The sequence below is a fragment of the Citrus sinensis genome, chromosome 9 (genome assembly GCF_022201045.2).
Source record: "Citrus sinensis cultivar Valencia sweet orange chromosome 9, DVS_A1.0, whole genome shotgun sequence".
Classification (NCBI taxonomy): Eukaryota; Viridiplantae; Streptophyta; class Magnoliopsida; order Sapindales; family Rutaceae; genus Citrus; species Citrus sinensis.
Genome location: NC_068564.1, coordinates 22,316,261 through 22,338,098, shown reverse-complemented (window position 1 = coordinate 22,338,098; position 21,838 = coordinate 22,316,261). Strand labels below are relative to the sequence as shown.

At 38.8% G+C, this 21,838-nt stretch overlaps 4 protein-coding genes across 6 annotated transcripts in view; 1 reads left to right on the top strand and 3 right to left on the bottom strand.

Moving 5' to 3' along the window:
- Positions 1 to 15,093, bottom strand: part of LOC102627249 (uncharacterized) — a 42,691-nt gene extending 27,598 nt beyond the window's left edge. Inside the window, exons 1-3 of the mRNA XM_052434430.1 lie at positions 14,791 to 15,093; positions 14,646 to 14,704; positions 14,356 to 14,437 (exon numbers count right to left, since the gene is read on the bottom strand). Of these exons, the coding sequence (XP_052290390.1) occupies positions 14,356 to 14,437; positions 14,646 to 14,704; positions 14,791 to 15,078 (429 nt within the window). The 5' untranslated portion in view covers positions 15,079 to 15,093. The remainder of the gene's footprint in view (positions 1 to 14,355; positions 14,438 to 14,645; positions 14,705 to 14,790) is intronic.
- On the top strand, positions 129 to 7,771 carry LOC102626966 (pentatricopeptide repeat-containing protein At1g06143). 3 transcript variants are annotated; one of them, XM_052434432.1, is made up of 7 exons: positions 129 to 2,316; positions 2,689 to 2,905; positions 3,022 to 3,080; positions 3,290 to 3,371; positions 4,296 to 4,360; positions 4,767 to 4,847; positions 7,465 to 7,771. In XM_052434432.1, the coding sequence occupies exon 1, from the start codon at positions 539 to 541 to the stop codon at positions 2,273 to 2,275; it is 1,737 nt and encodes a 578-aa protein (XP_052290392.1). In that variant the 5' UTR covers positions 129 to 538; the 3' UTR covers positions 2,276 to 2,316; positions 2,689 to 2,905; positions 3,022 to 3,080; positions 3,290 to 3,371; positions 4,296 to 4,360; positions 4,767 to 4,847; positions 7,465 to 7,771. The 3 variants fall into 3 exon arrangements, with proteins under 3 accessions (XP_052290392.1, XP_052290391.1, XP_052290393.1); XM_052434431.1 differs by having other exon boundaries at positions 2,689 to 2,936; XM_052434433.1 differs by having other exon boundaries at positions 2,689 to 2,936; positions 4,767 to 5,575; positions 7,287 to 7,771.
- Positions 11,066 to 12,666, bottom strand: LOC127900048 (uncharacterized). The gene is made up of 2 exons (XM_052434434.1): positions 11,525 to 12,666; positions 11,066 to 11,210 (listed from the first exon to the last, which is right to left on the bottom strand). Exons 1-2 carry the CDS (start codon positions 12,558 to 12,560, stop codon positions 11,176 to 11,178), a joined length of 1,071 nt encoding a protein of 356 aa, XP_052290394.1. The 5' UTR covers positions 12,561 to 12,666; the 3' UTR covers positions 11,066 to 11,175.
- A 3,317-nt stretch (positions 15,094 to 18,410) lies between the features above and the next one.
- Positions 18,411 to 21,612, bottom strand: LOC102626673 (beta-amylase 1, chloroplastic). Its single transcript, XM_006493931.4, has 4 exons — positions 20,809 to 21,612; positions 19,734 to 19,944; positions 19,531 to 19,641; positions 18,411 to 19,426 (listed from the first exon to the last, which is right to left on the bottom strand). Exons 1-4 carry the CDS (start codon positions 21,435 to 21,437, stop codon positions 18,635 to 18,637), a joined length of 1,743 nt encoding a protein of 580 aa, XP_006493994.2. The 5' UTR covers positions 21,438 to 21,612; the 3' UTR covers positions 18,411 to 18,634.
- Between the last annotated feature and the right edge of the window lie 226 nt (positions 21,613 to 21,838).

Sequence of the window (21,838 nt, the reverse complement as noted above, 5' to 3'; positions counted from 1 at the left end):
TAAAGAAGTCGATAATTTTTTTAAGGAACTTAATTATTGTGGTACAATTGTAGTTGAGTATTATTGACTTATTACTGGACTTACATAAAAGAAGTCATAAATTATTTGGAGGACTTAATTAGTCGTGGTTCAATTAAAATTTAGTATACTCGATTCGTTATACTCCTTCCACTCCCGCGCTCTTCAACGCCTTGAGGCTCTCGTCCATCGCCTTCTTTCTATTCACAGTATTCGACGTCGTCACGCTGTCCAGCGGCATCACGAACACCGGCACTGCCTTCCCCTTATCCTGCGCGCCGCCCCGCTTGTGCATCTCGCCGCCAACCTCCTGCGGGAATTCCGTCACCTCCTGCCCCGTCGGAGACTCCGTCGCGAACGCGCGGCACTCCACTGACAGTTCTGCTCGGATGCTCGACATTACTGGCCACCGGTAGGGGCTCATTGGTGGCGATATTGTGTCCTTTAAATCTGGTTTTTGGATCGCACAGCGCAAATCTGTTGACACCGCTTTCCATTCCGCCGACGCATTCACCGTCAAATGATTGTCAAGTACGTGAGAGCTGTTACTAGCTTTAACCGAAACTCAATCCCAACTGCTTTCTCATTCACCCGAATACACACCATGGCAAATCAACTGAAGAAATGCTCCAGTGTTAAAGAACTGGAATGTGTATATGCCACCATGGTCAAGACCAATGCTAACCAAGACTGTTTCCTTGCTAATCAATTTGTCAGCTTTTGTACGAGTAGGTTCCACCGTACAGATTACGCTATTTTAGCCTTTACCCAGATGCAAGAACCCAATGTTTTTGTGTATAATGCACTTATCAGAGGCTTAGTTCACTGTGGTCACCCACATCAGGCTATTATATTTTATTTACATATGTTGAGAGCTGAAGTTTTGCCCACAAGTTACACTTTTTCATCCTTGATTAAGGCTTGCTCACTGTTGTTGGATATCTGTTCTGGAGAAGCTGTGCATGGGCAGGTTTGGAAGAATGGATTCGGTTCCCATGTGTTTGTGCAAACTGCTTTGGTTGATTATTACTCGAATTCAAATAAATTTTTCGAATCGAGAAGCGTGTTTGATGAAATGCCTCAAAGAGATATTTTTTCATGGACTACAATGGTTTTAGCCCATGCTCGAGCTGGAGATTTATGTTCTGCGAGGAGATTGTTTGATGAGATGCCTGAAAGGAACATCGCCACGTGGAACACTATGATTGATGCATATGCAAGATTGGGCAATGTTCAGGCTGCTGAGTTATTATTTAACAAAATGCCTGCAAGGGATATAATTTCATGGACTACTATGATCACTTGTTATTCTCAGAATAACCAATTTAGAGAAGCATTGGATGCTTTTAATGAGATGAAGAAGAGTGGGATTAGCCCTGATCAAGTTACCATGGCTACTGTTTTATCTGCTTGTGCCCATCTCGGAGCCCTTGATTTAGGGAGAGAAATACATCTTTATGTAATGCAAATTGGATTTGATATCGATGTTTATATTGGGTCTGCGTTGATTGATATGTATGCAAAGTGCGGGAGCTTAGATAGATCCCTTTTAGTTTTCTTCAAGTTGCGTGAGAAGAACCTCTTCTGTTGGAATTCGATTATTGAAGGTCTTGCAGCCCATGGTTTTGCGCATGAAGCACTGGCTATGTTCGATAGAATGATATATGAAAATGTCGAACCAAATGGGGTCACTTTCATTAGTGTTCTAAGTGCATGCACACATGCAGGGCTTGTTGAAGAGGGTCGCAGGAGGTTTCTGAGCATGACCTGTGGGTATTCCATAACTCCTGAAGTCGAGCACTATGGATGCATGGTTGATCTTTTGAGCAAAGCTGGCTTACTTGAAGATGCCTTAGAACTAATAAGAAGCAGTAAATTTCAACCAAATGCAGTTATTTGGGGTGCCTTATTGGGTGGGTGTAAGCTTCATAGAAACTTGGAGATTGCTCATATCGCTGTTAATGAGTTGATGATTTTGGAGCCAAACAATAGCGGGTACTGCACTCTTTTGCTTAACATGTACGCTGAAGTGAGCCGATGGGCTGAGGTCACCAAAATTAGGGTTGCCATGAAGGAACTGGGGATTGAAAAGAGATGTCCTGGTTCAAGTTGGATTGAAATGGAAAGGAAGGTTTATCAGTTTGCGGCCTCTGATAAATCTCACCCAGCCTCCGATGAAATTTACTCGTCACTTTCTAAATTAGATGAGCAGCTAAAGCTAGCCAGCTATGTACCTGAACTCGAGGCTATGTTATAGCAGTACAATGTTCATCAATTCAAGATATGCCTTTAGAGGAGGTAACTAACTCTACTTTTTTAGGGGATGCATTGGTGTCAAACTTGCTTGAGTTAGTGATTAATATTTACCAACTAGTTTGATAATTATTTTGCTGATGTAACAGTTTGATTATTACTTGAATGTTTCAATGGTCCACATGGCAATGTTGGCCAGAGCCACTCCCTCACATAGCACCGTGGGGTTTCGAACCACTTGTCTCCCACATTTTTCTCAAAGCTTCTTTTCTTCTCCAATTACATGCTAACATGTTTTAATTTATTGCATTACACAACTGCTGCCACTATCACTTCACTTCAATTTACTAATGGCTTCCCTACAAGTTCACAGCATGAAGTTACAATTCTGTCCCAATCACATTTCCTCTTTTCCAGGTTTCACCGCTTCCAGTGTCTCAACTTCCTCAGAAACCATTTTCTGGGAAAGTTGAGTTGGTCTTCTTTGCCCGCGAAGCTATCAAAGCAAAGGGGATAAGGGTTATTCAGTTTGCTGCTTTTGCAAAACAAAGGATGCTGAGATTGATAAGATTGAAGATAAAGAACAAGATGAAAGGCCACCATTTGATATTAATCTTGCTGTCATTCTTGCTGGGTTTGCATTCGAATCTTACACAACCCCACCTGTAATTAAATTTAACTTAATTTTTTAAAAATATTTTTGTGCCCATGTGATTTATTTGGTTGTTTTGTGTTTTGCTTTGTGATTAGGAAAGTGTTGGGAGGAAAGAGGTTGATGTTGCAGGTTGCAAGACTGTGTATCTCTCTGAGTATGTTACCATTTTCACTCTAATGATTTTGTTTTTCTAATCTTTTTGAATGATGGGTAGCAATAATTTTCCATGCTGTTATTTATGTGTGCGCATGGGCTGTGAATGAACATATAGAAAGGTAGAGATGAACTCGGTAATGAACTGGGAAACAGATCATGATTTTGCAAAATCATGTAAAAATCCAAATTTTGTTAATTTATGTGCAGGTCTTTTGCGCATGAGATGTATGATGGCCAATTATTTATAAAGTTGGAGAAGTGTTTTAATCTCCCTGCCATGGATCCTTGGGTGAGTTGTTCTTTTTCAGCTTTGTTGGTATTTCTATTTGCTGTGATCAAAACCTGTTATTAAAATATTGGATCAATATGCTTATGAAATTTTTTGTCTCTTCTGAAATGGAAAGTTATTTTCAGAAGTTAGAATTCACTCATTTAGTTTTTATTTCTGTTATAAGATTACTCATGCATGTTCTACTGGCTTTCTGGGAACGAGTGATCCTTATGTGTTCATGGAATTGGATGGTCAGGTAGTCAAAAGTAAGGTTAAATGGGGGCATATAAGTTATAGTCACTCTCTATATCTGGCAGTCTCTTTACTTTTGCTGGCTTTCCTATGTTGATGTTACAGAAACTCAGGAACATCTGATTATATATTGTTACATTGCTCGTCTTTTGGCAGAACAAGATTAGAGTTTATTTCTAAATTGTTTAATGATAAATAATGTAATTGAGCTGTTTGTAATTACTTTAGTTTAACCATTCGGACCATTCCCCTGATTGGACCAATAAAGTTTCCTAACCATGACGATATTCATCTTTATTCAAATTTATGGGGTTACACCTTCTGCCAATTCAAAGCTGAATTAGACTTATATATACTAATAACTGGATGCAAACTTTGTTACGCCTCATAAACACACCGGCAACGCAGGCTTAAATCTGGATAGCCTCTGTGATGGTGAGAATTCAATGAATCTCATGCATGACATTGATATTAAAATGATGAATCATCATGGTTGCCTAGCTTTTGCCTAGCTTTTATGTTGCCGAATTATGCATCCATTATTGAGCAAGGGTATTGTGTTTTTGTACTCATACTTGAAATGGAGCTTTCTAATAATTTTGTTCGCAACCTTGCTGGTGTAGGGCAGATTAAAGCTAGGTGGGTCTTCAAATAGTTATTAATGATCAAATAAAATATGTGTTTTATTAGGAAATTCGCATGAAGTGCTGGTGGAGTTGGAAGGAATAGGATGCGGTGGAAAATTACAACTAGAGGTAAGTTGATCTGTGAAAGAAAATTTCTATGGTTGATCAGAAAGGATTTTTCTGCTACTTCTTTGTCAAGAGAATGCACGTTTTCAAGGTTGTGTCTGGAAATACTAGAAGGAGCTGTTCTATGTAAAGATGCTAGTCGTTGCACAACAATTGTGGAACCATAAGTAAACCTGTTTCATTTGCTTTGGTTCTTCTTCCAGTAAATTTGGAACCATTTCTTACTGGCACTATCTCATTAATTTACCTTGCAATTCACATATTAGCTAAATTGGAATTAGTCAGTATGTGCAGTCTGAAATGGTATATATTTTGAGGCTCTAAAATCTTCTATTTTCTGTTTCCTGCACACGCAGTACACTACCCGAAGCTAATGAATGCAGCTTCTGCTTTAAAATGTGTCATGCAGGCCGCTATGGAGGTTCTGAAGGACGGTTACCAAGGTGATGTGATTGGGGAGGCCACACCTGACGTTCTTCTTAGTGAATTTGTATGTTTCCTGTCTTTTGATTATTTATTTTATTTTTGTCTTAAATCTCATTTAAGATTATCCTAAAGGTATCGAATTCCGAACTGAGTCAATAGATCAGCAATGTATCTAAATTTAAAAAGATATAACGTAACTTTCCTATGTAGTCTTAATAACAACACGCAAAACAAGCATGGTTTTCTCATTTTCTTCATTTTGTGTGCTGGGCTTGAGAACAAGAGAAGTCTCGTTGACTCTTCTTGTGCCTTTGCTGACAGAACTGAGAAATATGTCTGCTATCATGAAACTTTTAAGCTTTTATGTCCCTGTTATCCTTGAAAACAATATGTATAACCAGTTATTAGATTGTGGAGAGCTAAATAATGCACATATAAATATTGAATTAATGCTAAATGCTGTATATGATCCTGTTGTGTAACCTCTGGGGAGGTTGGGTTAATGATGCCTCATAAGAGAAAGTTGTTCTACTGTGTGATTTGTTGTAGTTACTCTTTAACTCAGTCGATTGTTCTGTTAGACCCATGAAAACTTATGTTAGGCGCAAATATAAAGGGGCAGGGGCTGTTTATTAATTTTAGGGGCAGGGGCAATTTAGTAACTTTATTATTAATTAGGGTTTAGATATAAATAAGAGATTATGGAGTCATTTAGGGTCTATGTTGAGTTTTGTTTGGTATTAGGAACCATTAGGAGTTTTGGGAGAGATTGACCTACCTCTCGAATCGTAGGTCAGGATTGATTGTTTGTTTTCTTTTGATTTAATCAATAAAAGTCAGCCCTAATTTAGCCCTAAGTCCTATCAAAGTGGTATCAGAGCAAGAATCCTGAGACAATGGCAGTAAAGAAAGTGGACGTGCTTGAAGAAAAATTTGGAAGCGGAGATTGGTTTGCTCAAGGCCACCATTGACGAGCAATTTAATAGCGTTCAACAAAAATTTTCATCCCTTGAAGCCATGTTGCTGAAATTAATAGAACTCCACCTCAACCCACCACTGGTAATATCAACAGGCCAAGGCAGTGTGGCAGGAGAAGGATATGATGACACGAAACCCATGCTCGGTGACGGCACAAAGGGTGGAGGGCCAAAAACCACCAATCTTACTCAGCTAGGGGCAAGAGTTCACGGCGGATTTGGTGGCGAGGAGGTCAGCCTAGGGGACTTACGGCCTAGGGGAGCCTTTCCTGGCGTTGGGCGTGGCAAAGGAGGCTGGGTTGCTGCTGGGGGGCGGTGGATCTGAGGGTTACGCGGTTGGAGGAGGCAGTTTAGGGTTGGGAATCGGTGTTTCAGCATCAGAATGGGTCGCGCGGGAGTCGGGGGTGGCCGGGCTTGGCGACTCGGCAGCGTTTGGGGGTGACTCACGGCCTAGGCAGGCCAAATTTTGGGTTGGGCAGGGCCGTTTTGGGCCAAGGTAGGCCGGGCAGGGCTGTTGTGGGCCGGGGCAGGCTGGATTTAGGCTTGTGCAGGGCGGTTTTGGGTTTGGACAGGTCAAATTTAGGGGCAGATGGCTAGGAGGAGGGGTTACCGGTGAGAAAGAGAGTGGTTATGACCAGAATGCAGTTGGGCGAGGGATTTCAGCCCAATATGGGGCTGGGCTAGGTCTTCGGGATTTGCGGAAAATGGAGTAGATTCGGGAGGTTGGAGACGTTCAATGGCGCGAAATTGGGCCGGGCTGACTCAATTTGGAGCCGATTTTGGGGTAAGGAAACTAAAAATGCTCATTTTCGAAAGCGAGGATGCCTATGGATGGGTGTATAGGGTAGAGCGCTATTTCGCCATCAATGGACTCTCGAAAGGGGAAAAACTGATGGCGGCTGCATTATGTTTGGAGGGAAAGACCCTTATGTGGTTTCAGTGGCGGGAACAACAACAACCATTGAGGCCGTGGGGTGAATTTAAGGACCGGCTGTTGGAGAGGTTTCGGACCACTCAAGAGGGAGATTTGCACGAACAATTTTTTGTCCTGATCCAAGAGAAAACAATCATGGAGTATAGAAAAAAGTTTGAGCTGCTATCGGGACGTCTAGGGGACATCTCAGAGGCAGTGTTGGAAGGGAATTTTATGAAGGGACCAAAGCTAGAAATCTGAGCCGCGCTACGCTTGCTAAGGCCAAGAGGGTTAGGGGAGTCAATGGAGTTGGCACAGAGGATTGCGGATAAGAACACAGCAGCAGTTTCTTGGATTCCACCTTGAGGACAAGGTGTCTTTTTGGGAGGGGAGTAATGTTAGACCCATGAAAACTTATGTTAGGCGCAAATATAAAGGGGCAGGGGCTGTTTAGTAATTTTAGGGGCAGGGGCAATTTAGTAACTTTATTATTAATTAGGGTTTAGATATAAATAAGAGATTATGGAGTCATTTAGGGTCTATGTTGAGTTTTGTTTGGTATTAGGAACCATTAGGAGTTTTGGGAGAGATTGACCTACCTCTCGAATAGTAGGTCATGATTGATTGTTTGTTTTCTTTTGATTTAATCAATAAAAGTCAGCCCTAATTTAGCCCTAAGTCCTATCATGTTCCTAGACATAAAGGGCAGCTGACACTCCTCCAATAGTTTATATTCATTTCACAGTTACTTTGTGCTTTCTGATTCTTGTTCATTGAGAACATTTATGCAGATGAAAGGTGAGAAGGAACTTACTGAAAGATAATGCAAACTGAGATAAATAAATTTCGTGCAATTCGAGATCAAAGTGCACTTATGATGCATTTGGAGGATTTCTATTGCATATCACTGTTAGAGGTATCGAATATCTAGTTAAATAAGAGTATTGAAATTCATTGATCTGTTTTTAATCCTTAAAAGTTATTTTGATGAGCACTCTGCAACTACATAAATTGAAGCCGTTTCCAGATTACTTTGATTCAAATTGGGAGACCATTTAAATGTTTTATCGAGCTTACATTGCTCATACATTCAGTTAACCAGTCCAATTGTGTGATGTTGAGATTGAATAATTTTTTTTTTCCCCTTCAGAATGTGAGAAGGTATTACCAACCTGCAGTTGTCTCAGAATGATGCACAATGCAGCGTATGAATCCGCTAGGAATGGCATGGTATGGCTCAGGGCCAGCGGCCAAGTTTACTATAACTTAGAAATTATGAGGAAAAAGTAGTATCCTTCATATTTACAATCAGTACAAGGATCCCTTTTAAATAGAGCAATTATAACAGAAAAGGAAACTAATTAAGAGCTAATATTTGACAGCTATCATCTATATTTACAGAGGAAAGGATCCTAAAATATCTCTAGGATTAAGGCTAAAATCAAGGCCTAATTTCCAACACTCCCCCTCAAGCTGGTTTGAAGATATCTTCCATAGCCAGCTTGCTAGTCAACTTATCAAATTGCTTCTTGTGCAATCCCTTTGTTAATACATCAGCTAACTGTTCAGTTGTTGGAAGATATGTCATACATATTATTCCAGTGTTGAGTTTCTCCTTGATGAAGTGTTTATCCACTTCTATATGTTTTGTTCGATCATGAAGAACTGGATTATGAGCTATAGAAATAGCAGCTTTGTTGTCACAATAGACTTTCAAAGGAGTTGAGAAAGTAAATTTCAGTTCTTCAAGAATTCTTTTTATCCACATAACCTCGCAGATTCCATGGGCAATAGCTCTGAATTCTGCTCCTGCACTACTTCTAGCAACCACATTCTGTTTTTTACTCCGCCATGTAACTAGGTTCCCACCAATAAAGGAACAGTAGCCAGATGTTGATCTCCTGTCAGTGACACTTCCTGCCCAGTCTGCATCTGTGTAGACTTCAACTTGAAGATGTCCATGTTTTTTGAACATTAGGCCCCTCCCTGGAGTTCCTTTTAGGTATCTTAAGATCCTGTAGACTGCCTCAAAATGCTCAGCCCCTGGTGAGTGCATAAACTGACTTACCATGCTGACTGCAAAGGCGATATCAGGTCGCGTATGAGACAAGTAGATAAACTTCCCTATGAGTTTAGGATACTGTTCCCTATCCTTTACTTCTTCAACCTTAGCAGGTTGTAACTTCAAGTTAGGATCAATTGGGGTCTCTACCATCTTACAACCAAGCAAACCTGTTTCTCCAAGGAGATCAAGAACATATTTCCTCTGATTCACAAATATACCTTCCTTGGATCTTGCAAATTCCATTCCAAGGAAATACTTAAGGACTCCCAAATCCTTAATTTGAAACTTCTTTGCAAGTCTCTTCTTGAGGGCTGCTAATTCTGTTTCATCATCACCGGTTAAAATGATATCATCAACGTAAACAATCAAAATTGTAATTTTACCGTCTTTTGAGTGTTTATAAAATATTGTGTGATCCCCTTGACTCTGCAAGAAGCCATAACTGATAACTGCCTTTCCAAAGCGTTCAAACCATGCTCTTGGTGACTGTTTGAGACCATATAATGACTTTCTTAATCTGCAGACTTTATCACTACCAAGACTCTTCTCAAATCCTGGTGGTAGACTGATGAACACCTCCTCTTTAAGATCACCATTGAGAAATGCATTTTTAACGTCAAGTTGGTGTAAATGCCAATCACAATTCACTGCAAGAGATAACAAAATTCTGATAGAATTTATTTTGGCAACAAGAGCAAAAGTCTCCTGATAGTCAATCCCATAAGTCTGAGTGAAGCCTTTAGCCACCAGCCTCGCCTTGTACCTCTCAACGCTTCCATCCGCATTACATTTTATCGTAAACACCCACTTACACCCAACTATTTTCTTGTCTCTGGGTAGATCAACTATCTCCCAAGTACCACTTCTCCTCAAGGCATTCATCTCCTCCATGACTGCTAATTTCCAATTCGGGTCATCCAGTGCTTCCTGTACATTTCTTGGAACAAACAAGTGTGAAATCCTAGATGTGAAAGCTTTATGGTTTTTTGACAGTCTTTGATAGGAAAGATAATTTGCAATAGGATGTTTGGTGCAGTTTCGAACACCTTTCCTAATAGCTATAGGGACATCAAGATCAGAAATAATTAGTGAATTATTGGAAACAATCGAAGGAATCAAAGCTAGAGTTGGGATTTGATTACCTGAAATTTCAGTGCTGGAACTCAATTTTTCAAATTGGGCTTGTGTAGGATTGGCATTCAAGTCTTTACTTCTTAGATGAAATCTCTTCCTAGTATAAACCTGAAGTTCAGAATTTAGATCATGTTGATCTGTTTGTAGTGCTTCTCCCCCTGAACGAGAATCTCTTGTACTAGGCTCTAAAGAACTTGTTTTTCTCAACTGATCATTATTAGAAAAGTGTGGTCCTTGAATAGGACAAATAACTTTTGGAAGTGGGATAGAAATGTCCCAAAAATTGTCTTCTACTCCATTTGTCTCCCCCTGAAGAGAATTTTTTATGAAATAAGGAGTTTTTTCCAAAAACGACACATCCATACTCACATGAAATGTTTTTGTTTGAGGGTCAAAACACTTATACCCTTTTTTGTTCGATGAATAACCCAAAAATACACACTTTATAGCACGTGGGTCAAGTTTTGAACGAAATTGACTTGGAACATGAACATAGACAGTACACCCAAAAACTTTGACAGGTAAATCAGAAAACAACCTTGTTGCAGGAAAAAATTCTTTAAGGCAATCAAGAGGTGTTTTGTATTTTAACACCTTGGTAGGCATCCTGTTTATTAAATAAGCTGCTGTTAAAACCGCTTCACCCTATAAATACTTAGGAATATGCATGTAAAACATTATGGCACGTGCTACTTCAAGTAAATGTTTATTTTTCCGTTCTGCAATGCCATTTTGTTGAGGGGTATTCTGACATGTAGATTGATGAAAAATGCCTTTATCATTCAAAAACTCACCCAAGTGCTCATTGAAATATTTTGTTCCATTGTCATAATGTAAAATACCAATTCTAGTTTGAAATTGATTTTCAATCATAGTGTAAAAATTTTCAAATAAATATTTTACGTCAGATTTTTTATGCATGAGATAAATCCAACATAAACGAGTATGGTCATCAATAAAAGTAACAAACCATTTTTTACCGGAAAGGGTAGTGACATTAGAAGGACCCCAAACATCACTATGAATCAAATAAAAAGGTTTAGAGGCCTGGTACTGTTTTGGCAAATAAGTAGAACGATGAAGTTTTGCAAAAGTGCAACATTCACAATAAAAAGAAGAGCAATCAATCCCTTTAAATAATTCTGGAAATAAGTATTTCAAATAAAAAAAACTAGGATGTCCTAGTCTATAGTGCCATAGCATTATTTTTTCTCGAACAGAAATTGAACTAGTACTAATAAAGTTCTGAGCTTTTTTATTACTAATAAGTACTTCATCAAAGTAGTAAAGACCTTCAATCATCCTAGCACGTCCAATCATCATCCCCGAGTTCTGGTCCTGAAATTCACAATGTGATTCAAAGAAGGTAATACGATAATTAGAATCTCTAGATAATTTGCTAACAGACAAAAGACTGCAGGCTAATTTAGGGACATGAAGAACAGAATTGAGATTAATTTTCTCGGTCAGTTTGATAAGTCCTTTTCCTGCAATAGGTGAAAAACTACCATCGGCAATTCTAATTTTTTGATTTCCAGAACAAGGAGAATAGGTATTAAATAAATGAAAAGAACTAGTCATGTGATCAGAGACTCCAGAATCTATGATCCATGGAGAAGAGTTTAAACAAGAAAGGGCTATAGGATTTCTACCTGTTTGTGCCAAAGAAACACTAGGAATACCAGACGAGAAGTTGGATTTTATCAACTTCAGGAGTTTATCAATCTGCTCTTTGTTGAAGTGGCCTGAGTTGGCTTCATTGGCTGAAGGAATCCCACGATTCTTCTCTCCTTGCTTGCTGCTTTTCCAGTTTTCAGGTTTGCCATGAAGCTTCCAACACTTCTCACGTGTATGGCGAGGCTTGTGGCAATGATCGCACCAGGCCTGTGACTTATCATCAGACCTACACTGATAATTTGCAGTCTTGTAGGCTGCTGCATCAGTAATTAAGGCAGAATTCTCAATTGACTCACCGGTACTCCTTTTCCTGAGCATTACGCTCCTTCGGCTTTCTTCTCTTCTGACTTCAGCAAAGACTTCGCCAATGGGTGGTAGAGGAGGTCTGCCAATAATCCTCCCTCGTACTTCATCAAACTCAACATTGAGGCCGGCAAGAAACTTGTAAATACGACTGTCTTCCACGGTTTTCTTGTGGTGGCTGCAGTCATCAGCGGATTTCCATTCATATGTGTTGAAGAGGTCAAGATCTTGCCACAACCTTTTCAAAGAATTGAAATATTTGGTGACAGAATCATCACCTTGACGAATCTCTCCCAACCTTAAAGTTAACTCAAAAACCTGAGATTGGTTGCCCAGGTCAGAATACATCTGACTAACGTTGTCCCACAATTCTTTAGCAGTAGGATAGCACATATAATTGGAGCTTATATCCTCCTCCATGGAGTTGACCAGCCATGTCATAACCATGGAATTTTCAGCATCCCAAGTGGCATACAGCGGATCATCATTAGCAGGAACCTTCTTGTCACCAGTGATGTAACCAATTTTTCCTTGCCCACGGATATACATCCGGACAGATTGCGACCAGCGGAGGAAGTTGTCGCCATTTAAGCGGATGGTGGTGATTTGAACAGAATGAGAGTTGGAGTGGTTTCGCAGGGTCTCAGATGTTTTTTCTGGAATGGCAGCAGCAGGGGTTGGAGTGGTTTCAGACGTGACTTCTGACATGGTTGCAGACACGATTCCCTATGCTCTAATACCAACTTAGAAATTATAAGGAAAAAGTAGTATCCTTCATATTTACAATCAGTACAAGGTAGGGATGGCAAAAATCCCCACGGGGACGGGTACCCTTGGGGATTTTCCCCATTCGGGGAGGGTACGGGGATAATTTTATACCCAATTTTTTATTCGGGGAGGGGACGGGGAAAATTTTTTACCCAATTTTTTATTCGGGGAGGGGACGGGGATGAGGTGGAATCCCCATCCCCTACCCATTTCCCCATTTTAATTTTAATTTTTATTTTTAAAATTACTAATAAATAAATAACAAAATTATAAATATTGTTAAAAATAATAAATATCAAAATATTTATATTATTAAATGCTAATAGGTATCCTACATTAGCTCGAATTGCTAGAGATATTTTGACAATTCCAATTACAACAGTTGCTTCTGAATCAGCTTTTAGCACCGGTGGTAGAGTTGTGAGCCCACACCGTAACAAACTTCATCCAAGCACATTGGAGGCCTTAATGTGCTGTCAAAGTTGGTTACGAGCTTACAATAACAATATGAGTTTATTTTACATTGTGATTATATTATACAGTTATTAATATTTGCACTTATAAGTTACTTTACTTATATTATTTTCATTCTTTTATAACTATTTTAATAATTTATATTTTGAATGTGACTTTGTAATGGATCAATATTAATGTAAGATATATTTTGAACTTTATTTTTATCTGAATTTTTTATTTTAATATGATTAATTTAAAATCGAAAATAAAAATAATGTATTAGACTATTAGTTATTCGGGGACCGGGGACCCTCGGGGATCCCCTGTTATTATTCGGGGAGGGGATGGGGATTCTCTCAAGTAATTCTGACGGGGACGGGGAGGGGACGGGGACATATGCAAAATATCGGGGATGGGTATGGGGAGATTGGTCCCCTCCCCTCCCCTCCCCATTGCCATCCCTAGTACAAGGATCCCTTTTAAATAGAGCAATTATAACAGAAAAGGAAACTAATTAAGAGCTAATATTTGACAGCTATCATCTATATTTACAGAGGAAAGGATCCTAAAATATCTCTAGGATTAAGGCTAAAATCAAGGCCTAATTTCCAACACTCTAAAACTTGCATTAAGCGTATGAGTGTTTGAAGTGTTATCAGACAAGCAGTACCTGCAATTGCAAGTCAGCATGGGTAAACTTGTACAGTCAGTAATCTTCTTTAGCTCGCATACTTCATATTACTGGCTTTCATAGAGTGAAAGGGGTACCAATAATTGGTATAGCTGAGAAGGTCTCTAATTTTGTTTTTCAAAAAAAAAATTTGTAATCTTCGTGAATTCGTATACTTCGTTTGCAGGCTTTACTTGTGATTTTGTTACTCTGTCCGGTTTGCATTCGAAGCACTCACTAATGGTCAAGAACACACTAAAAGGTTAACTGGAAAAAAGAAAGATGAAAACAAACCAACAGCAAAAGATGCCTCATAAGATGGCAAATGTTAAACTTCTGAAACTCACAAGTTCGTTCATCACAATTTCAGAATTTTCATAACGCAAAGTGATGCGTTGTTAAAGAATGCAACTTTCACAAAATGCAAGCTGTGGCGAATTAAGACAACAAAAGTAAAAACCAAATGAGTGACTTCTAACTTCTGAATGAAACTTTTCATTTCAGTAGAGACAAAAAAAAAATTCAGAGCCATATTGAACCAATGCTTAAATAACTGGTTTTGATCACAGCAAATAGAAACACCAACAAAGCTGAAAAAGAATAACTTACCCAAGGATCCATGGCAGGGAGATTAAAACCCTTCTTCAACTTTATAAATAATTGACCATCATATATCTCGCGCACAAAAAACCTGCACACAAATTTTAAAAAAAAAAATTGGATTTTTACATGATTTTGCAAAATCATGATCTCTTTCCCAGTTCATCACCGAGTTCACTTCTATCATTCTATGTATTCGTTCAAAAGGTATGAGCACACGTAAATAACGGCATGAACAAGTATTCAAAAAAATTAGAAAAACAAAATGACTAGAGTGAAAACTGAAAATGGCAACATACTCAAAGAGATACACAGTCTTGCAACCTGAAGCATCAACCTCTTTCCTCCCGACCCTTTCCTAATCACAAACCAAAGCACTAAACAACCAAATAAATCACATGGGCACACAATATTTAAAAAAAAAATTAATTTAAATTTAATTACAGGGTGGGGTTGTGAAAGCAAGATTAATATCAAACGGTAGCCTTTTATCTTGTTCTTTATCTTCGATCTTATCAATCTCAGCATCCTTTGTTTTTCAAAAGCAGCAAACTGAATAACCCTTATCCCCTTTGCTTTGATAGCTTCGTGGGCAAGTGAAGACCAACTCAACTTTCCCAGAAAATGGTTTCTGAGGAAAGTTGAGACACTGAAAGCGGTGAAACGTGGAAAAGAGGAAATGTGATTGGGACAGAATTGTAACTTTATGCTGTGAACTTGAAGGGAAGCCATTAGTAAAGCGAAGTGAAGTGATAGTGGCAGCAGTTGTGTAATGCAACAAAATTAATTAAAACATTCTACCACGTAACTGGGGAAGAAAAGAAGCTTTGACACAGATGTGGGAGACAAGTGGTTCGAACCCGCACACAGCACACTGCTATGTGGACCATTGAAACATTCAGATTAATGATTAAACGGTTACATCCGCAAAATAATGATCAAACTAATTGGTAAATATCAATCACTATCCTTCAACTTCCTTATGTCTTAAGCAGGTTTGACGTCAATGCAACCCCCTGAAAAGGCAGAGTTAGTTACCTCCTCTTAACGGCATATTTTGAATTGATGAACATTGTATCGCTATAACATAGCCTCGAGTTCAGGTACATAGCTGGCCAGCTTTAGCTGCCCATCTAATTTAGAAAATAACGAGTAAATTTCCTCGGAGGCTGTAGGGATGGCAAAAATCCCCACGGGAACGGGTACCCTCGGGGATTTTCCCCATTCGGAGAGGGTATGAGGATAATTTCATACCCAATTTCTTATTCGGGGAGGGGACGGAGAAATTTTTTTACCCAATTTCTTATTCGGGGAGGGGACGGGGATGAGGTGGAATCCCCATCCCCTACCCATTTCCCCATTTTAATTTTTAATTTAATTTTAATTTTTTAAAATTACTAGTAAATAAATTATAAAATTTAAATTATAAAATTATAAATATTGGTAAAAATAAAAAATATCAAAATATTTATATTATTAAACTTTTAGGCCTAATTAGCTAATTAAAGTTCTAAATTTTTATTTAGGACATTAAAAAGACCGAGTAGATTCTATTAGCCAAACATTTTTTTTTAATTTTGATATTCTTTAAATATTTTAAACTTAAATCTATTTTTTATTTAATTTTAGATGTTATAATTGCCCACAACGAATCACAATTTTAATATCTAATCTAATCTAATCTAATATTTACTTTTAATTTGCTCCGATTTAACTATTGTGTTGTAAAGGGAATAGTCCACATTTATAAAGTGCCCACGCCACCATTGAAAAAGTTAATTTTGAATCTAAATTCAATTTTATTTGTAACAATTTTGTATTATACTATTAATTTGTTCATGATAGTTTGTAAAATAAGTTTGTATCCTTTGCATGTTGCGTTACTTACTAATTTAATGTATGTGACTTTTGTAATAAATATTAATGTAAGATATATTTCGAACTTTATTTTTATTTGAATTTTTTATTTTAATATGATTAACTCAAAATCGAAAAAAAATGTATTAGTTATTCGGGGATCAGGGACCCTCGGGGATCCCCTGTTATTATTCGGGGAGGGGATGATGATTCTCTCAAGTAATTCTGACGGGGACGGGAAGGGGATGGGAACATACGCAAAATATCGGGGATGGGTACGGGAAGATCGGTCCCCTCCCCTCCCCTCCCCATTGCCATCCCTAGGAGGCTGGGTGAGATTTATCAGAGGCTGTAAACAGATAAACCGTCCTTTCCATTTCAATCCAACTTGAATCAGGACATCTCTTTTCAATCCCCAGCTCCTTCATGGCAACCATAATTATCGCGACATCGGCCCATCGGCTCATTTCGGTGTACATGTTACGCACAAGGGTGCAGTACCCGCTATTATTTGGCTCCAAAAACCATTAACTCGTTAACAGCGATATGAGCAATCTCCAAGTTCCCATAAAGCTTACACCCACCTAATAAATAACTGCATTTGGTTGACATTTCCTGCTTCTTATTAGTTTTAAGGCATCTTCAAGGAAGCCAATTTTGCTCATTAGATCAACCATGCATCCATAGTTTTCGACTTCATGATTTATGGATTTGGTTGAACTCGTGTGCGTACACGAATATGAGCCCAAAATCACCTAAGCTTGCATGACACGTTTTTTATTTTCTTTTAAATATTTTTTTTTTTTTGGTAACATTTTCACATCTTTTGAATTCAAAAGATTTATAACAGCTTCACAATTATTTTTTGGGCTATTGTGCAATTTAATTTTTGAATTCAATAGGCTGAATTGAATTGTTTAAATTCAATTAGCTGTTACAATATTAAATCACATATATTGAATTCAGAAATTTAATTTTATACTACTGTTACATACTCACATGTATATAAAAAGACAGCTTCTTCTTCTGTTTTTCACACGCAAGAACAACTAGCACACAGAGTACTTCAAAATTTCTTTTTTCCTTCTGACGTCTTATTTTTTACCGAGTTTGTACGCTGTTGTGATTCGCTAGAATTATTTTATCTGTGCTTGACGGATAATTCGTACCCATTGTATCATGAGAAACAATTATCAGCAAACCTAAAGCACAACAGTATGTGGTAAATTTGTTTTAAGACCACTGTTTTACAAGCTTCGGGTTTATTTCCTTTGTTTCGTTAATTTTTTTTCCCTGATTTAATTCCAGATGTTGTTCTTGCTGCTGTTTAACTCACTGTTATTTTTTCTAACACATGGTAGCCCATGAACGTATATCCCTTGCCGGCAATTTGTTAAATAATAACTCAGCGGCCCCAACATTCCCCAATGTTGCATATGCATCAATCATAGTGTTCCACGTGGCGAAGTTCCTTTCAGGCATCTCATCAAACAATCTTCTCGAACTCGAAGAACTTACATCTCCAGCTCGAACATGGGCCAAAACCATTGTAGTCCATGAAAAAAGATCTCTCTTTTGAGGCATTCATCAAACACCCTTCGCCATAGCCGTTTGCACAAACACATGTGAACTGAATCCCTTCTCCCAAACCTGCCCATGCACAGCTTCTCCACAACAAATACCCAACAACAGTGAGCAAGCGTTAATCAAGGATGAAAAACTTTTAACTTGTGAGAAAAACTTCAGCTCTCAACATATGTAAATAAAATGTAATAGCTTGAAGTGGGTGACGCAGCGAATTAAAGACATGATACACGAAAACATTGGGTTCTTGCATCTGGGGGAAGGCTAAAATAGTGTAATCTATAAAGTGCAACCTACTCGCACAAAAGCTGATGAATTGGTTAATACTGGAGCATTTCTTTAGTTGGTTTGCCATGGTGTGTATTCGAGTGAATGAGATTGAGACAGAAGTTGGGACTGAGTTTTTCTTAAAAGCTAGTAATAGCTCTCACGTATTTGACAATCATTTGCTTGCGGATTTGAATGCTACTGTAACCAATTCTTCTACTCTTTTCACACAAAAAGGCAGCGACCCTTTCCTCTTATGACATATTAGAGTCTACCCCTTCAAATTTTGAAATCCCCTATAGGTGCTGTTGTGATAATGCGACATAAATTACAGATCTTCCGGGCACAAATGCAAGAACTTATAATAGGAAGTTTCATAGCTGAATAAATTTGTTTTATTACATTACATCTGGTTTAACGTGTTTATAGAAACAATACATATGTATATAAGTGACTTAACATTTTAAAAAGCTACAGCATAATAAAAAGAGCCATAGCAAAATGAGGGACCTAGTCATTTTTTCTAACTTGAAAGAAAACTTGCAACAAGGCATGTCGTAACAAAACAAAACATAGCCTTTTAGTGCATAAGGGCCACGGCAGCCTCTTGCACCAATGGCTGGGTCACATGGACGAAGTGCTCAGCTTCGCGCTCCACTTGCTCCAAACACCGGTGAACATCCTTCCCTTCATTCATCTTCTTCACAAATGCCACAAACTGTCTCCAATTATCGGGTTGGAATAAATGTGGATTCATCCTCAAGTACGTGAATGCACACATCTGTTTGTCTACATCAAGTGATGCTGCTCGCAAGATCTGCTCGTGAGCGTATTCATCATAACGTGGCAACGCATTTTCCCCAGCCAGTGGAACGTGTGCTTTCTGAGTTGCTGAAGCCACTTGCTTGACTAGCTTCTCAGGTGCACAAAGGGCATCTTGTGGTTGTTCATGATCACGCATCTCTATGCAAGTAAAGTTGAATATGGCACCATGTCGTGCTAGCATCTGGGCAATAGGGAGGTAACCATCACGGAATCGTGTATTGTAATATCCAGCTGTGAGCTCAGGGGCATGGGACCTAGACCCATAGTGCCAGTGGATTCCTGCAACCTTAACCGAGATCTTAACACCTGTAGCATCGAAAATTGCCTTGGCAGATGAGAGAATTCTCTCTCCGTGATCTAAGAGCATCTGCGAATACCAGCTTAGGAAAAATTCACCATAAGGGCTACACCAACCACCATTTTCTTTTCGGAAAAACTGTGTATCTTCTGGCCAGTTGTTGTAATGTCCAGCATCAGTAGGGCCTGTGCTGCCCCATTCTGGCTTACCAGCAGATTCAGCTGCTGCTTTTAAGCTACTGAGCATATACTGCATCAAGACATCAAACACCAATATGAGAACCACACGCTACAAATCCCACCGCAAATTTACCAGACTCAAAACAACACAAGAAAAAAAAAATTAGCAAATACCTTATCATAACACTGGAAAGCTCCAATTCCTGGGAATTTCCATGTCCCATTCTGCTCTGGATACGAAGGGTAACGCAGCTCACCAGCTGGACCCATTCCCACTTGGATTTCCTATATGTAACAAATAATTTAGCATTCATCAACCAGCCTTCTACTTTAACAATCTAAATTGAAAAGTATTAACAAGTTATGTGAGTATTTACCACAATGGTGTCACCAAGAAGGTCCTTGAACTTGTCTTTGAAGGCACGCATGAAGTCAGAGTAACACTGGACAGGCATTCGACCTTTCAGGACCGGAATGGTATCACAACCTAGTGAAATGTACTCGTAATTCCTCATCCCCCATTGATCAGTATACACAAGATCTTGGTCTTTGTCAACTTCTTCTACAACCCACTTGGGTAAAGGGATACTGTACACAAAAGTAAAAACAGCAATTTTATTAATGAGGTGAGGGACATTTTGGTCTTTTCATAACTATGCCAACATTGAACACTAGCATTTTGGCAATTATAAAAATCCACGTCATCATTTGACAGATGACTTTCAAAATTAAGATATCCAAAATCCAATTAAGTAATAACTTCTCACATGCTTATCTAATAACATTATGTATTTACTTAATTCTATAAATTATTTTACTTAATTCTATAAATTATTTTAAATTCTTTATTATTTTAGTAAAACTTTTAAAAATTAAAAAAATTATTTTCCCAATACCAACAAAACCTTTAATTTTAAACTTTTAACAGTAAAAGTTAAATAACTTATTAAAATATTAAAATATCTAAAAATATTCTTTATTTATTTAACAATATCAACTCTTCCCTTTCTTAACAAAACTTTTAAAAGCTTATCTAATAATTTTAGATTTTTAATAAAAAATCTCGATAACAATTAAACATCTAAATTTTTTGGTTAAAAGTTCTACATAAAAGTTCTTCTCACGATAAATAAATTCTATTAAAAAAATTATATCATATTTAGAGAGATTTCTAGATATACCAAACAGAGCCTAAATAAATTTTAAAAATTAAATAAATTAACGTAACGTGTACGTCAACGTAATCCCGTGTGTATTCATTCTCATCTTGGTACGATCTATTCATGCATCACGTGTGAATGAAATCTTTCCAAAATGAAAGGAAAGTGACTCAACTTTTGAAACAAATTAAAATCACGCGCTCTTCTAGAGGCGTGTTACGCACATTAGCTAAACTAGTATGGAACAATGGATGAAATTGAAAAAAAAAAGTAAATTTATAGTAATACGTACGAGACGGAATCACCGACGTTGCCGCCGCACTGGTGAAACGACATGACGGCCTGAACCTTGAGGCCGTGTCGTTTGGCCATTTCGAGCAAGTCAGAATAGCCACCCCAATTGTAATGGCCGGGCTGGTCCCTCTCGACCAGGCCCCACCACACGTCCATCATAACTCCTTCCACTCCCGCGCTCTTCAACGCCCTGAGACTCGCGTCCATCGCCTTCTTTCTATTCACAGTATTCGACATCGTCACGCTGTCCAGCGGCATCATCACGAACACCGGCACTCCGTTCCCCTTTTCTTGCAAGCCGCCCTGCTTGTACATCTCGCCGCCAACCTCCTCGGAGAACTCCGTCACCGCTGCCGCCGTCGGAGACTCTGTCGCGAATGCGCGGCATGCCACTGACAGATCTGCTCGCATGCTCGACAGTACCGGCGACCGGCAGGGGCTCACTGGTGGCGACATTGTGTCCTTCAGATCAGGTTTTTGGATCGCACAGCGCAAATCTGTTGACACCGGTTTCCACACCGCCGATGCGTTCACCGTCCCCGTTGAATCGCCGGACACGACGCCTGTGTCCATCTGAATTGGTGTTCCAGCTAGTGTACCGATCTGGTGTGTTAGATTCAAAGCCATTTTGCGCGAAGATTTGATTTTCCCGAGAAAATAACAGAGAAATTTTTTTTTTTGTTTTTTATCTTTTTCGTTCTTTAGTTTTTTTTTTTTTTTTGGCTCAACGTTCTTTAGTTTTTTTGAATGGAAAGTCTGATATCGTGTGCTTGTGTAGTGGGGCTCCTGGTTGAACAACAAGCCTTGTAAATATATAAGCCTCAGGTTCGGATAAGATTAAAATATAAATCCAGAGGGTTGCCATTACGTTCGGGACACGTGTCGAGAGGAGGGCGGTTCAGCAGGCAGCGGCTACGATTGCTCGGTGCATGTGATCATGGACGGTGAGATGGACGATGCGCGTGAACGTTCCAGCGGACGCGCTTTTACCTGCTTTAAGTTAAAAGATCTGAAAACTGACCCGCTAG

Bases quoted from the DNA above. Each gene is read 5' to 3' on its own strand.
- LOC102626966 (XM_052434432.1), top strand. From the start codon at position 539: ATGATTGTCAAGTACGTGAGAGCTGTTACTAGCTTTAACCGAAACTCA.
- LOC127900048 (XM_052434434.1), bottom strand. From the start codon at position 12,560: ATGTCAGAAGTCACGTCTGAAACCACTCCAACCCCTGCTGCTGCCATT. The intron at 11,211-11,524 runs GTAGAAATCCTA...TGTGAATTTCAG, and splicing joins TGTTTCTTTGGCACAAACAG to GACCAGAACTCGGGGATGAT.
- LOC102626673 (XM_006493931.4), bottom strand. From the start codon at position 21,437: ATGGCTTTGAATCTAACACACCAGATCGGTACACTAGCTGGAACACCA. The intron at 19,945-20,808 runs GTACGTATTACT...TTTTGTGTACAG, and splicing joins AACGTCGGTGATTCCGTCTC to TATCCCTTTACCCAAGTGGG. The intron at 19,642-19,733 runs GTAAATACTCAC...TGTTACATATAG, and splicing joins TTCTTGGTGACACCATTGTG to GAAATCCAAGTGGGAATGGG.